The sequence below is a fragment of the Sciurus vulgaris genome (genome assembly GCF_902686455.1).
Source record: "Sciurus vulgaris genome assembly, chromosome: 8".
NCBI lineage: Eukaryota > Metazoa > Chordata > Mammalia > Rodentia > Sciuridae > Sciurus > Sciurus vulgaris.
The window spans coordinates 5,069,514-5,087,069 of record NC_136468.1 but is presented as its reverse complement, the minus strand read 5'-3'; the positions used below and the strand labels follow the sequence as shown (position 1 = coordinate 5,087,069).

At 37.9% G+C, this 17,556-nt stretch overlaps 1 protein-coding gene across 2 annotated transcripts in view; it reads right to left on the bottom strand.

Moving 5' to 3' along the window:
- Positions 1-506: 506 nt before the first annotated feature.
- XRCC2 (X-ray repair cross complementing 2) overlaps positions 507-17,556 on the bottom strand; it is a 28,977-nt gene continuing 11,927 nt past the window's right edge. For both annotated transcript variants that reach the window (XM_079151058.1, XM_079151057.1), the window contains exons 2-3: positions 13,402-13,483; positions 507-1,860 (exon numbers count right to left, since the gene is read on the bottom strand). In XM_079151058.1, the coding sequence (XP_079007184.1) occupies positions 1,142-1,860; positions 13,402-13,483 (801 nt within the window). In that variant the 3' untranslated portion in view covers positions 507-1,141. The remainder of the gene's footprint in view (positions 1,861-13,401; positions 13,484-17,556) is intronic.

Below are 17,556 nucleotides of genomic sequence, written 5' to 3'. Positions count from 1 at the left end.
TGGTATAATTAGATCTTTTCTTAGAATAAAATAAATTCTTAAAATTGTCTTCCTCCACAGTATATTACCTTGCATATTCCATATTCCACCTTCACTGCACCAAAGAATACTAAAGCCTTCTCCAATTCTTAATTGGAAATGATTCAGTTCATTTTAAGGTATGTCTGACTACTCTTTTTTTTTTTTGGTACTAGGGATTGAACCCAGGGGCACTCAACCACTGGGACACATCCCGAGCCCTTTTTTGTGTTTTATTTAGACAGAGTCTCAGTGAGTTTATGCTTAAGGGCCTTGCTAAGTTGCTGAGGCTGGCTTTAAACTCACAATCTTCCTGCCTCTGCCTCTCGAGCCACTGGGATTACAGGTGTGTGCCATTGTACCCAGCTATATCTGACTATTCTAACAAACAATTCTAATATAGTTTTAGCATTCATTAATGAGAATGAGATGAACATTTCAAAATAAACTTCACAGAGTTCTTTAAATGGATATCTTATTTCCCAGTACTGAATTATACAGAAAACCCAACCTAATCTAAGTCTACTGTGGAATTCAACGTAGCTCAGATCAGACGGTCCAGTTGGCTAGGTGCAGAGGTGTGCACTTGTACATCCAGCTACTAAGGAGCCTAAGGCAGGAAAATCCCAAGTCCAATGTCAGCCTTGGACACACAGGCAACATAGTAGTAAGATGCCATCTTAATAATAAAAAATATGTTTCAGCAGTCCACAGTTCTTGGTGTGAAAGGCAGATGAGCAGGTAGCTCTATAGACAGAATTTCTAGAGTCATAGCCTCATAAAGGAGCTACATAAGAGATGGGCAATGCATTTTTAAATTTTGCTAAACAAATTAAGTTTCTAGATGAATTCCAAAAATGTGACACAAAGTTATAAAAGTTCATTTTATTTAGTCTGAAATATATATATTATTTAGTTTTAAAACAAGTTTAGTATAAAATTTAGTTGATAATATCACTTTGCTTTATCTTCCACAGCCTAGAAACAGAATAGTCTGAAGTACTATACTAGTTTAAGAAATCATTTCCCCAAGGTTAAAACTTTAGAATCAAATCACTTCAGCCTACAAAAGACCTTTTAAGACTTGTACTACTGCTTGCAAAAGACTGTTTTATGATGCATCTCAACAAAATTCAACCCCACTTTCTCCAATGATAAAAATATGTTTTTTTAAACTGTTACTTTTTAAATGACGTGAAACTAATGAGAATTGGTTGCTGCTTTTAGAATCATCTTGTTTGGAGAAAAATATCCTGTGCTTTACCACTTGTTGCCATGCCTTACAGAGATAGGGTCTGTAGTCTGCATCAGCGTCACATGGGCGACTAGAGGCGGAAGGCCCTTCCGGAGAGTGTGAAGCTTTCTGCATGATACTCTGTGTTGTTGCAAAAAGAACCAGGCGATACTCATTTACCAGTTTTTCTAGGCACTGAGCACATTTCTTCAGAGTAGACTCCTGTAAATTAATACTTTCTCCTCCATTGGCACGGTCCACCCAGTAAAAAGCTGATAGGCTGTCCAGAATCAGAAGGCAGAGAGAGGGATGACTGCAAATCATAGTCTCTAGTGAATACAGTGTGAGCAGTAACTGGGTGCTGCTATTACAGTACACCAAAAAAAATCTTCCAAGGCAGTATTTTATTAATTCTTCAGAGCTTTGGGATAGTCTATGCTCGAGAACTGTAACAAGCCGAAGCATGTCAAAGTGGTAATCTGTATCAATAAATAAGACTTCTACTTCCAGTCCACCTTCTGACTTTGGAAGTATACATCGTGCTGTTAAATGATAAAGCATTTCTGTTTTTCCTGTTCCTTCTGGACCATGAAATTCAAGAATATCACCTGTGTAAAATTCAGAAATGTCAGTCAAAATGCAGCAGCACAAAAGCAGGCTACAAAATGAAAAGGTTTAAAAGGACATTTACTGGAATGTGAACAAAGATTAAATCCATTTGCCACAATGGATCTATATGAACAAATGCAAATAAATAAGGAAATTATTATAACATCTCTGAGAAAGGAGTCAGCTTTTTCTTCTCTTTTTGTGGTACCTGCAACACCAGGGCCTTAAGCAAGCTAGGCAAGTACTCTATCACTGAGCTACATCATTCCTAGCACAGAAATTAGTTATTAATTAGTGTCAAGAAAAAACACACACACACACACACACACACAGTGAGAATACTGAAAGGAGCCCAGAGGAATTCTGGGGATGGGTCCACATGCAGCACACTTAAGTGGTGAGCTTAGAGAGTTAAGAAGAGCACTGCAGATCCTGGGCCTTGTTATCACAGAGTGAATCATTTCCAGAGGTTGATTATGCCACATCCATTCTCTCCTTTCTCCTGAAGTGTAAACCCCCAATCAATGGGTGAAGGCACTTTTATTCACTTTAAAAACTACTTGTCCAGTTTCCCTTAAAAAGAAGGATACCATTGTTGAAGCCACAGAGGCACAAGAGGTCTACTGGGGATTTCTAGATCTGCATCATATTTGGTGTGACTTTTGTCCCGTCGCTCCCTTGCTAAAGGTGAAGCTGTCACCTTGGAACAGTTTAGGATGCAGGTGCCCTGAGGATGGCGGAGTAGAAAGGCAGATGGTGCCCCACAGCAGCTGTGCACAGCCTGCCTCAGAGCACACCTGGACGGAGGGAAAACCAGCTTCTCCCTGGGTGAATCACTAAGCTGGCCTTCTTTTACATGAGGCAGAAGTAATTGCTAACTAGGGGCTGTCATGCTGTTGACATTATGGGAGGTACAATTCTTGACTGTGATTTCATATGCTACAGCTGATGAGAGCTCAGGGCTCTCAGGTCTTGTGTGCCAACTGTGTCCCTCAACTGAAAACACCCCCTTAGACACCTTCAGACCACTGTCAGTTGTCTTTGCTATTGCAGCATTTCTTGAAACTGTGTCCAGGTGCATCATAAATTATCTTTCATATATTATAAAGCAAAGTCAACTAGTCTGAACTTTAAAGACTCCAGATCTCTTTCTATATAGGTTCTCATAATCTTCATTAATGATAGCACAAGTGAACTAAAACAATACCTGGGGAAACTGTCCTGCTTCTGGAGATTTCCAAAAATGCATTCTAAAACTAATGTTGCAGTTCTTGCTAGTCTGCTTGTCATTATTATTAATTTAGAGGTGAACCTAACTTATGACTAAACTACTTGATTAGAAACTCTGTATTTAGGGCTGGGGATATAGCTCAGTTGGCTGAGTGCTTGCTTTGTAAGCACAAGGCCCTGGGTTCAAATCCAGGAACAGGAACATCCAAGGTTCCTGGGTTGTTTTTTTTTTTTTTTTTTGCAAAAAAGAAACTCTGTATTTAAAGTACAGATTCTTAGGTCTCAATCAAACTAGAATCTAAATAAGAATTGTTATTTTCCTGTTATTATTAATAAACCACTGGATGTTAGAACACTCACAAATAATGTATAAGAAATCTAGGATACAAAGGTGCAACTAGATGGGAGGCATGAGTCCTACTGTTCTACTACACATAGGATGACCATGGTTAACAATGTATACTACATTTCAAAATGGCTAGAACAAGGGATTTTGAATGTTCTTACTGCAAAGAAATGATATTTGGGGTAAGGGATATGCTAATTACCCCATAAGGTATGGTTGTTATGTAAGGTATACATTGTATCCCATAAATATATATAATTATGTGTCAAGCTGTCACCATATTATAAGGAGGTACATAAAACTTCAGTCAATTTCTATTATAAAGGTTGTATAACTTGCAATTCCAAATTAAAAAAAAATTTTTTTTTAATTATTCCAATCTCAAGGAGTAATATTAACAATTACTCCTTAGTATCAACAACTGCTCCTGGACACTCTTATTAAAGTTCACATAGCCAGGTGTGTTGGTGTGCACCTATAGTCCCAGCTACCCTAGAAGGCTGAGGCAAGAGGATCCCTTGAGCCCAGGAGTTCAAGGCCAGCCCAGGCAGTTAACAGAGTGACTAAGATACATGAAGCCAGGTGTTCAGTTGGCCCTCTCCCTTTGTGTTCCTGAGGAGACAAGTGGACTCAACCCCCAATGAAAGGCTTCCATTGCCCTAAGTCACAGAAACAATACACCAGGTGCAGTACCTGAGTAATGCCAGGTTAACTGGAAGGGGAAGCTGAATACAGCCTAGAAAAGTTCATCTGGAAGTGCTCCGTAGACTTGATGGATGGCAGAGGAACGGAGGGGAAAACCAGAAGCAGATTGCACCAACTCTTCCCCCATGTTTCCAGAAGAGCAGCCATGGGAGGCCGATAAACAGCAGCTCCCTTTTAAGAGCACCTCACCTCTGACAAGGCTCACATGATTCTAGGGCTGAGGTGAGAAAAGCAATCTCTGTCATCCTGACCATCACGTTATCATGGCTAAACTTAAATATTCGATCCCCAGCACAAAAGGCAGCATCTTCTGAATGTAGGTCAGCAGATTATTTTTTTCTTAAGATCCTCTTGAGAAAAGTCTAAAGAATAAAAATTATGTTCTAACTGGTAAGGGCTAAAGGCCTAAGTCAACTTTGGAAGGAAACAGGTCTGGTAGGGAGTCACAAGTGGTGATGTGGCCTTGGTTAGCAGAGACCTCCAGGTATGAAGACCGGAGATGGAGACTTGGCACAAGAGATCTACACAGGAGATGAAGCAAGAGGAGGAACAAACAGTAGAGGGCTGGGTCTGCCCCCTCCAGAGACCAAGTGATGCTGACACTTAGTTGTCAGGTCTTCAGACAGATTGGAAGTATCTGCACAAATCTAACACATACACGAAGTAGGGATTTTAGAATCACATAAGTAAGGAGACAAGAATCAGATTTCTGCAGCAACATGGACAGAACGGGAGGTGCTATGTTAAGTGAAACAAGCCAGGCACAGAAAGACACACATGTTCCCACTCAGATATGGATGCTAAGAAAGCAGATCCCACAGAAGCAGAGAGAGGTACCGTGGTTACCAGAGCTAGAAGTGTAGTAAGGGGGAATGGAAAAAGCTTGGTTAATGGCCCCAAAAGATAGCGGGGTTAAGTTCTCGTGTTTTAGAGCATAGTAGGGTGACTAAGGTCAATGATAACTTACTGTATATTTCAAAATAGCTAGAAGAGTGGATTCTGAATGCTACCAACACAAAGAAACCACTAATGTGTGGTGACAGAAATGCTAATTACCCCAATTTGCTCATTACATGTTATATACATATATCAAAATACCACACTACACCCCACAAATATGCACAATTATTATGTGTCCAAAAAAAATAAGAAAAACCAACTAGAAAATAACACTTAAAAATTTAACTTTCAAAATGGTGTGTTTAAGGGCTGGGTTGTAGCTCAGTGGGATGTACAACACACTGGGTGTGATTCTCAGCACCACGTATAAATAAGTAAACAAAAGGTCCACTGACAACTAAGACATATTTTTTAAAAAATGGTGTGTTTGTGGGCTGGGGCTATAGATCAGTTGGTAGAGTGCTTGCCTTGCAAGCACAAGGCCCGGAGTTCAATCCCTGGCACCACAAAAAAAAAAAAAAAAAAAGTGTATTTAAGTATCTCTAGGTACAATGGAGAGCAAATGGAAGACTCTCTTCAATGAATGAGTGGGACCTAAACTGAAGAATACAAGGCCAAAAACTCAATTCTTGGTATACACCCGTAGTCAGAAGAGTCAGAAGAAGAAAGATAAAACAGAAATTTAACAGAAAAGTCAGGAGGAAAATACTCAAAGACGCAAAAGATTTCCAGAGTAAAACTGTACAAAATGAGAAATCCAGCAGAAATGTCACAGAAATGAAGAGATGGCAGGGGAAAGGAAGAAAAAAGATAACTGGCTGGTTCAGAAGAGTGGCCTGAAACAGTAAGTATGTAGTTTGCACGAGTGCACTTAACATAAGTAATATTTTACAAAACAAAAGTCAAAAGCTGAGATACTCAGAAGACAGAGGGAAAGGCACTGTGAGCATTCACTGCGGTTAGAGTAGCAGCAAAGTGGGACTGCAGGGTGTCAGGAAATCAGGAGCAACTGAAACAGGTAGCATGGGCGCTTTCATTATTTTAAGAGTAAAAATATTCAATAGTAGTTTTATGAAGCTGGAGGGTCAGATGAAGATAATTTAAGGTAAGAAGTATAATAAATCTTAGGTAAACAGGAACTTCACAGAGAAAGAGAAAGAGATGAAACTGGTCAGAAGGTAACTGTGAGAGATCTCTTGGGTACTTCTGGAATTTCCAGAAAACTTAGCCAAGTATTTTCTTGAAGAGGGAGTGGTGATCATAAGGTCTTTCAGCAGAACTCAAGAAGATGGAGAATTTTAAAGTACTTACCAAAATAGTTTCACAGGTTTTCTAAATCCATACATTAACAAAGAAATACCTGAGGTAAGCTTATAGATTCCTCAGACCCTTGGTTGGAATGAATGAAACTAACACAAGGGAGTTTCAGGTAACATCCTTGGATAAGAGATTAATACACAGATAACAATGCACTTCCCTTTTACAGATTATAGCAAAGCAGATGTTAAAAAAAAAAGCCATTTACAACAAATTAGGAAGTAAAATCTGCAAACTTACCAAGTACATATGAATATTATCATTAAGATCCTTGAACTAAATTCCCTACAAATATGTTTAATGAACTCAGATCGCCTTTATTGATTTTATAAACATGTACTGTTTAATTGTTTAAACATAAACATCACATTCAAACATTATATTCTGTAGAGAGGACATGGTCCTTTTAACTTTATTTGAAGTCACTATTTCATGTGTTTCTGTGAGCTTTTACAAAAAAAAAAAAAATCACACCTTTGTCCAGCCAAAGTATTGAATATGACGAGTTGTAGTTTAAGAAGGAAAAAAAAAAAAAATCCCTACAGTTTGGCACTTTAAAAAATTAAACTATATCAGAAAATCTGGATGGTTTGGCCCTGACAGTTACTCTTACAAATAAATGCTGTGAGGAGTCAGGGTAACAGATTGTCAGAAAGAGTTATGAATCTAAAGATCCTTCAAAATAAGGAAAAGTAAGAAAAGCCAAAAAATACATCATCTTGGTACCAGCCTACTAACTATATAACAAATATGTTAAATTTGCAGATTATAATCATTACAGTATTGAAGAAATATGAACTGTTACATGGTACAAATAACTACTATCCACAAAAGCATCAAAAATATGTCTACCACAGCTTTAGACTTCTCAAATCCCTCCAGATCTAACTGCTTCAACTTACACTCCCTGCAACAAGCTCCAATAACTGATGTTGCTGTCACCCTAGTAGTTCTAGTCTTACGCGTGCTACTATTCCTTAGGAGTATTTGTCCAACTAGTTGTATAGCGATAGGATTGACGATAGTTTTAAGTACACATTTTTGTAGTGACGAAATGTTTTTCAGTTTCCTAATGTAGACACGCCACAAATCCATTTTAGTATGTCAATGTCAGTTTCATAATGTTCACTTTATTTTTTTAAATTTAGTTTTATTTTTTAAAATCCCCCCCAGTTTTATAAGGCAAAATTGACAAAAAAGTTAAGTATATAGTTACAGTGTATAAGGTAATATTCTGATTATATACTGTGAAGTGATTAACATTCACATCACAAACAAATCATTTTTTGAAACTAAGCAATTTTCAAGCACAGAATACATTACTAACTATGCAGCCACCACGCTGCGCAGCATATCTTCAGAACTCACTCATCCTAGCTGTAACTTCACCAGTTCACCCTGACCATCTCCATGCCCCACAGCCACCATCCTTATCTCTGCTTCTGTAGGTTCCACCCGAAAGACCATGCAGTATTTGTTTTTCTGTGTCTGGCTTTTTTTCTTTGTTTTTTTCTTGGTACTGGGGATTAAAAATCAGGGGCACTCAACCACTGAGCCACATTCCCAGCCCTATTTTGTATTTACTTAGACAGGGGCTCACAGAGTTGCTTGGCACATCTTGTCATAATGCTCACTTTAATAACACACTTTCCTATAGAAAGAATACAAAGGCAGTTCAGTTTTTAAAAATTATTTATATATATATATATATTTTTTAGTTGTTGAAGGACCTTTATTTTATTCATTTATATGCAGTGCCGAGAACAAAACCCAGTGCCTCACACATGCTAGGCAAGCACTCTATCACTGGGCTACAACCCAGCCCTGGTTGTTCAATTTTGTCTAAAATGTTTTATCAAAACTTGACTTTTATCACTGATGGTTTAAGGCTTTGTTTGGCTAACAGATCTTCTGTACAAGTGATACTACAGCAGTCCTTCAAGCTGAATGAAAAGACAGTAGACAGTAACTCAAATCTAATGAGAAAAGCAAACAGGTAATTAGAACTATGTAGGTAAACATAAAAGGCAGCATAAATGTGTTTTATATTTTAACTTTCATCTATCTGCTTTAAGAAATAACCATTTTTTAATTAAAATATTTCTATTTATTTCACAGAAATGTAAAACACATCACAAATTTTCATGTCATTCTCGTGCAAGGGGGCATACTAATACTCTGTATCACTCCAGTTTTAGTATGTGTGTGGCCAAAGTAAGTACAATTTAAATTAATTCAGTAATATAGTAAATATGTTAATAAAGATATAATTGGTAACTGCCGAAAGCAGGGGTAATGACTGTATCTACAAAGTAGTAAAGCTTTTATCAAGGTGGTATTAATCCAAACTAGATTTTTTTTTTATTTTATTTTTTTAGTTGTTGATAGACCTTTATTTTTAAATTTATTCATATGTGGTGCTGAAGACCAAACCCAGTGCCTCCACGTGCTAGGCAAGTGCTCTGCCACTGAGCTACAGCCCCAGCACCCAAACTCGATTCTTACAATTTAAGAAGTTAACTCTAATTCCAGGGCAATAATGAGAAAAATAATTCAACAAAGTTGTAAAGAGAACATCAAGTGTATTACAATGGTGCACTATAAAATATCTGAAATGAAAAGAAAATAATAAAGGGAGAAACACAGAAAAGACATCAGATGTATACAAAACAGCAAAATAATGGTCAGAAATTTTATTGCATCAGTAATTATACTAGTTGTACATAGATTAAATAGTTCAATTAAAACACAGAGATAGGCAGAATGGAATAAAAAACACCTACCAAAAAACAAAAAAAAGACCCAACTATACACTGCTGATAGTACCCATAGTTTGAAATCCAAGTCACAAATGGGTGAAAATTAAAGAATAGGAAAAGAAATACCATGTAAGAGGTAACCAAAAAGACCTGAAGTTGTTATATTATTACCACACAAAAAACTAAATCTCGTGACAGAAGTTTTTATTAAAGAAGAACTTTGTGTGGGAGGAGGTAAAAACACATGACACGGGCTGGGGTTGTGGCTCAGTGGTAGCGCACTCGCCTAGCACACGTGGGGCCTGGGTTCAATCCTCAGCATCACATAAAAATAAAATGAAGGTATTGCATCCACCTACGACTAAACACACACACACACACACACGACACAAAACTTACTTAACCATTTTTATGTATGTGGTTCAGTGGTGCTAAATATATTTCATATTGTTGTGAGACAGCTCTAGAACCTTTTCATCTTGCAAAACCAAAACACTGTATCCATTAAACAACTCCCTTTCCTCCTTCTCCCCAGTCCCTGGTGACCACCATTCTACATTCTGTTTCTACAAATGCCATCTACTTAAGATACCTCATAAGCGGAATCACGCAGTCTGCATTGGATCCTTTCACTTGGCATAGGGTACTCAAGTTTCATCTGTGTTGCAGCATGTGACAGGACTTGTTTTTAAGGCTAAATAACATTCTATTAGTGTTCATGTGTGTATGCGTATATACACAACATATATTTATGTGTGTATATATACACACTTTGTGTGTATACATATATACATTTACATGTAAATATAAAATATATATACACATTCTGTTTATCCATGCAACCATCAATGGATATTTGGGTTGCTTCCACCTCTTGGCTACTATCAGTGGTGTTGCTGCTTTAAAAGATCTTGTTTTCAATTCTGAATATAAACCCAGAACTGGATCAGGTGGCAATTCTGTTTTTAATTTTTGGAGGAACCTTCATACAAGGATACACACAATGTAAGGGCAGCATCATTTTTCAATTCCACCAAAGGTGCTCCATAGTTCCAAGTTCTCCATATCCTCATCGACACTTGTTGTATTTTTTTAAACAGCAGTTAACCTAATAAGTGTTCAGGACATTTTATAATGATAAATAGTCAGCCAGCAACAAAACATAACAATAATAAACTTTTACATGCACAACAATACATGAAGCCAAAAGTGATAGAACCAAAGGAAGAAACAGACAATGCAACAATAATCATTGGAGTCTTCAATAACCCACTCTCAACAATGAAGATCAGCCAGGAAACAGATTCTACTAACACTAAAAATCAACTGGAACTAAGAAATATCAATACAACACTTTATCTTCTCAAGTACACATAGAAAATTCCCTAAAATAAAACTACGTAAGGCCACAAATCAAATCTCAATAAATTTAAATAGACTGAAACCTCAGAGGCACGTTCTTCCAATCAGAGAAGAATGAAAAGAGAAACCAGTAGCAAGTAACAAGAAGAAACTAAATCTTCTCGACCTTGGATTAGGCAATGGCTTCTTAGATATGATATCAAAGCATGAACAACAGAAGAAAAGATAAATTGGTGAGACTGCAAATTTGTGCAACCACTCTGGAAAGCAGTATGGAGATTCCTCAGAAAACCTAGAATGGAACCACCATTTGACAGTTATCCCACTCTTCGGAATATGCCCAAAGGACTTAAAGTCAGCAGACTAAACTGATACAACCACATCAATGTTCATAGCAGTTCAATTCACAATAGCTTGGCTATGGAACCAACCTAAGTGCCCTTCAATAAATGAATGGATAAAGAAAATGTGGTACACACACAATGGAAAATGACTCAGTCATAAAAAAGAATGAAATTATGGCATTTGCTGGTAAATGGATGGAACTGGAGGCTATGATGTTAAGTGAAATAAGCCAATCCCAAAAAACCAAAGGCCGAATGTTCTGATATGTGGATGCTGACTCACAATAGGCAGGGGGTGGGGAATGGAATGGAGGTTCACTGGATTGGACAGAGGGGAAGGAGGAATGGGAATGGAAAAGTCAATAGAATGAATTGGACACAACTTAGCCCTATGTTCATATATGAATACATGACCAGTATAACTTCACATCATGTATAACCACAAGAATGGGAAGTTATACTCCATATATGTACGATATGTCAAAATACATTCTACTGTCATGTATAATTAAAAAGAATAAATTTAAAACAAAAAAAAGGTAAATTGGACTTCACAAGAATTAACAATTTTTGTACTTCAATATATACTATCAAGACAGTCAAAAGAAAACCCACAAATGGATGAAAATATCTGTAACATATATATTTAATAAAGGGTTTCTGTCATATGTAAAGGACTCTTAAAATTCAATAAAAAGGCAACTCAATATTTTTATTTTATTTTTATTTATTTTGGTACCAGGGATTGAACTCAGGGACACTTAACCACTAAGCCACCTCCCGACCTTTTTTCTGAGACAGGATTTGGCTAAATTGCTCGGGGCCTCACTAAGTTGATGGCTTTGAACTTGTGATCCTCCTGCCTCAGCCTTCCAAACCACTGAGACTACAGGGATGCACCACCGTATCCAGCCCAATATTTTTAAATGAGCAAAGTTTCTGACACCTCTCCAAAGAAGATATGCAAACTGTTTGTAACTACAAGCAAAGATGCTCAACATCATTAGTCATCAGAGGAACATGAATCTCTATCAGGATGGGATACCAGTTTGCATTGACTAAAACACTGTATCCATTAAACAACTAGTAGGATAATAGGATAGTAGGATAGTAGGATGGCTACTATCACAAAGACAGTAACAATTATTTCCAAGATGTGGGGAACTGGAACTGTCATACACTGCATTGTTGTTGACAACTTAAATGTAAAGCTACTTTGAAAACCAGTTTAGAAGTTTCCTGAAAGGTTAATCATAGTTACCAAATAACATCAATTCCTGTACTAGGTATTATCCAAGCAAACTGAAGACATCTATCCACAGATAAACTGTACAGTGAAAACCATAGCAGTATTATTCCTAACAGCTAAAAAACGTTGGGCTGGAGTTGTGGCTCAGTGGTAGAGCTCTTGCCTGGCACATATAAAGCACCAGGTTCGATCCTCAGCACCACATAAAAATAAATAAATAAAATAAAGGTATCATGTCCATTTACCAAAAAAAAAAAAATTTTTAAATGTTAATAATCCAAATGCACATCGATTAATCAAAGGATAAACAAAATGTCAAACACTCCAGAAGGAAATGTTCAACCATAAAAATAAATGGACCTTTGATACAAGCTACTATAAAAACACTGAAAATATTATATAAAGTAAAAGAAGTCAGTCAAAGACCACATGTTATGATTCCAATAATATGAACTACAAAGAAAGGAGAAATCTGGAGTTGGAAAGTGGATCAGTAGTTGCCTAGGGCTGACACAAGGGATGACTACTAATAGGAATGGGTTTCTTTCTCTCTCTGTGGTGCTGGGATGGAACTCAGGACACTGCATGCCAGGCAAGCACTCTACCACTGAGCTACAGCCACAGCCAGGATGGGATTCGTTAATATGGGGATGAAAATGTCCCAAAATCAATCATGGTGATGGTTAAAAAACTGTGTGACCAAACTAAAAATGAACAGCACACCCAATGAGCGAGTTACATACCTATAAAACTGTTATACTAAAGGAAACAAAACAACCCGAACACATCACCTTGTGTCTAAGTCTTTCTTAGTGTACAAGTACTAACAGAACAAGTAGTAGCTATTTTCTCTGCTGTAAAAAATACTAATAGAGCAAGTGTGCACCTGAGGACTTTCCTGCAGTTCTGCAAACTTCTAGAGAGAAAGAACAGAAATAAACAAATCATACTGACAAAACCCCCATAAATATTATTATGTGATGGGAAAAGAGGAGGTCAATGTATACTCTAAAAATTTACTAAACATAAGCCAAACTTCATCTCATGTGATACAGATAAAGAAGTCTTAAAAGTTTTTTTTTTTTTTTTTTTTTTTGCGGTGCTGGGGATTGAACCCAGGGCCTTGTGCTTGCCAGGCAAGTGCTCTACCAACTGAGCTATCTCCCCAGCCCTTAAAAGTTTTATTACGATGTTTTGCTATATTTTTCAACTGTACAGTTTAAATCTACTGAGCTAGGAGTATGCATGTATATATGAACACAGGTGGGGAAAACTTTTATGAAGCTTAAGTTATGATACTATATTCTTATTTGAAGTTGTGTTTTTACCATGCACAGGTGAATCTTCATCAGCAAACAGATTTGGTTCTATTTCTTTCAAGGAACATCTACCTTCAAGTCGGGCAAGGAGCTTATGAAAGAAAAAAGAAAGAAAACTCATTTACTTAAAAGATATAAATCCTAGAATCTACATTTATAAATTTTTCTAACAATCCATAAACTTTATAATTTTGAGAATTGGAGAAAATATGAAATGGGAAATAAAACTTAGGAGAAATACTGTGTTCTTTTATCGTTAAAATACTTCATTTCTATGGTGCAACTCTATTTCGTGTACAACCAGGGAAACGACAGTTGTACTCCATTTGTGTACAATGACTCAAAACAAATAAATTAAAAAAGTAAATAAAAGGCAATTCACTCTGAAAAAAAAAAATTCACTTCTGTTTACATACCAAATACTGCTGGCATACAGTGAGTCTGTGCCCTTGAAGGAATAGTCAACTTTAGGATATAGAGCCAAACTGGAAAAGATTTACCTTCAGTATACCTTATCATCTTACACACCTGTTATATAGTCTTCTACTTTAATTTGCCCTATTCTAACTGGCAGGGAAGGGACAAAGGAAAAGGGTGGAGGAAAATTTCTTTGAGGCGCTACCACCACTAGTTGAAAGTTAAGTAGTAATCTGTTACACACAGGTGTACCAGGCATTCAGGACAATGCAGCCAAAGTACAGAGGTCATAAATAGCACTGTGGTGGGCAAGTTATAACAGACTTGAATGGCAGAGTTTGTGGTATGAAATAGGCAGGAAATAGTCCCAAGTCGAGAAGTCAGAGCCTGGAAGGCAAACGCCAGGTTTAAGAGTTTATCTCTAGCTTACAGACAAGAGCAAGGGATTGAAGCTCAACAGTGAGAAGCGATTTTCATAGTTAGCAGGGTAGATGGTGGGAACTCCAGACCCAGACTTCTAGGTCACTTCTCTGGGACTCAGGTTTCTCTTCTGTAAAGCAAGGATAACAAATGGCAACTCCCTCGATGAAGATGAGATGTGTTAAGTGTTGGGCATAAAGTAATCAGCACTATGTAAATGTGACCTATGACTGTATTTCAAACAGACTGTCCTGGTGGCTACGAGGGGGACAGACTTGAGGATGGTGAAACTGGCTAGGGAAAGAAGGCTAGCATCTGTCGTAATAACTGGAGGAGTGCCTGTACCATGACCCAAGTAGCCAGGATGACAGGAAGCAGTCAGTGACTTAAATGTCAATGAGGGTAAGTAAAGCTAGAGGCTATGAAGGAAGGGTTCTTGTGTGGGAGTGCCTAGTAATAAAGATCACAAGAGTCACAAATTTGTCCTGAGTTAATTTGAGTCTGATTTCATAGACCTACAGATCTTCCTAATCTCCTACATTGATGAACTTGATCTGTTTTTCACTGATAAGATTATTAGTTACTGTCCTCATGGTTTTCAGAGACTGGCTGAAATACTAATTGTTTTTGTGTTAATTGTTTATTTAAAAAAAAAAAAAAAAAAGGAATGCTTCACCGTCTTTATTGTTTTCTTAGCATCATCCCTGCCCTATGTGTGCCTTGTCCAGTCACCTGCCATCTGCCACTGTGGATCTCTGGACTGCTCTGATGTGGAACATCCTTAACTGTCCACACCCCACCTAATAGAGAACAATTCTTTGGGTTACTTCCACCAACTTCTGCCCCTTCCAGCAGGAAGTAGCTTGGAGATGTCGTCACCCACTTTCCATAGAAATGGAAGCTAGAAATTGACAGTGGGGAATTGTAACAGGGGTTCACGTGATGCTTTGACTATAGCCCTTGTCACTCTGAAACTTACATGTTTTTTTTTTTCTTTTCCCCTAACCATCTTCTCCCTGACCTTCTCCTCCCTCATCTCTCCTCCCTAACCTCATTTTCTCTGAATCACCTCTTTAAAAGCCCCCTGGTTCCTGCTGATGGGCAGAATCACAGCCTTTGGGACAGGAGTCCCCTGTATTTCTCCTTATTAGCAAAGCAATAAATCTTTTTCTCAAAATAAATAAATAAATAAATAAATAAATAAATGTCAATGAGGGAGATATAATCAATGCTAACTCTCACGTTTCCAGTAAATCAGCACAGATTTGACAATGTTCCTTCCATTACAAAAGAAGGAAAAATAAAACATATCACAAATAGGAGAAAAACAGTCACCGTTTATTTGCATTTCTTTTTTATCCAAAGCAAAAACCTTTAGAAGAAAAGGTACTGCATGATAATTTTTTTTTTTTTTTATTTTTTGTGATACTAGGGATGGAACCCAGGACTCCACGTTTAATCCCTCTGCAAGTGCTCTGCCACTGAGCTACATTCCCAGCTCTTTTATTTTGAGACCAGGTCTGAGCTGCTGAGGCTGGCCTCAAACTTGGGATCTTTCTGCCTGGGAAGTAACTGGGATTACAGGTGTACACCATCTACATGTTAACAAATATTTGTTGAATTGTATTGTGTACAGAGCAAATACATCTCTACTTAAAAATACAGATGAACTTACCTTTGCTAGGTAAAATGGAGACTACAAAGATAAAGAAGATAATGAATCTACCCTCAAAGGACTTGTAAGCTAGGTCTAGGTCCTCTAGAAGAGACTATATTACAAAACGAGGTAAAGATGCAATGCTCAGCGTTAGAACAGCCTGAGAGCATGACCACAGTGAAAACCATTCTCAGAAAAATCTAAAAAACAGACACTTTCCTTTTTTTATGGGGCTCACATTTCCACTGATGGCACCTAGTACGATCAAGGAAGTGGCACTGAGAAGTTAAGTACATATTGTTTTCTTCACCAGCATGAACACACAGAACAAAACTAGTTTTAGGTCAGAACATTTAATTTTATTAAATCATGACCCTTGGGCATACTTTTGAAAATATTCCTTATGAGGACATGGGAAGCACACTGTATAGCAAATATTTCAGCCTTGCCCAAAGACAGGGCTGGCCTTTGTCCCTGCTCATCTCTAAACCCTCAGAATGTCCTGCCTGACTGAAGCATCTGTAGCCCTGAGCTCACATGATACCAGGTCCTGTCTAAGTGACTGGAAGCTGTGTAGGTAGTTGACTACATCTATATGGCAGGGCCTCAAGACAGCTTCTGGACACCAGTCACACGAATAACTAATTCTGTCCACTGTCACACATCAGTACAAGGAGAATTCAGCCTTGTCCACAAATCCACTGTAAGAGGACAACTGGAAGCTGTGTGTAGAACTCCCCTGGACTTTAACCCACATTTTTGCACTACTGCAAACTATGACAAGTGTCACAGACTTCAGGGAATTCTGAATTCTTCTAGTGACTTACTGTCAACTTCACTAGTTGAAAGATGCCCAGGTAGCTACTAAAGCATTATTTTCGGGTGTGTCTGTTTCCAAAGAGATTAGCATTTCATCAGCAGACAGTAAAAATCAATCTACCCTTTTCTTTTTCTTTTCTTTTCTTTTTCTTTTTTTTTTTTTTTTGGCAGTGCTGGGGATTGAACTCAGGACCTTGTACTTGCAAAGCAAGCACTCAATCTACTCTTACCCATGTGGGTGGGCACTATCCAATCCTTCAAAGGCCCAAATAGAAAAAGGCAAAGGAAGAGTGAGTTCTCTTTCCTTCCTTAGACCAGGACATCCATTTTCTCCTGCCTTGATTCTTGAGGTCAGATTCTGGGGATAACATCAGCACCCACCCACGTATGCCAAGGCTTTAGCCTTGAACTGTGACTCACACCTTCTGATTCCAACTGAATTATATAACCAGCTTTCTCGACTCTCTAGGTTGTTGTCAGCATATCTGGTATGTCTGAGCCTCCATAATCATACAAGCCAATTTCCATAATAAACCTCTGATATCTACCTATCCATCATATTGGTTGTTTCTGTTTTGGTACCAGGGATTGAACCCAGAGGTGCTTAACCCCTGAGAAACATCCCTGGCCCTTCATATTTTTTACTTTGAGTCAGGGTCTTGCTAAATTGCTTAGGGCCTTGCTAAATTGCTAAGGCTGGTTCTGAACTTGTGATCTTCCTGCCTCAACCTCTCAAGCTGCTGGGATTACAATGCACCACTGTGCTCAGTTACTGGTTGTTTTTGAACCCCGACTTGTACAACCAGTATTTCCAAAGTTCCAAATCATGATGTGAAATCATTCTTAGGCAA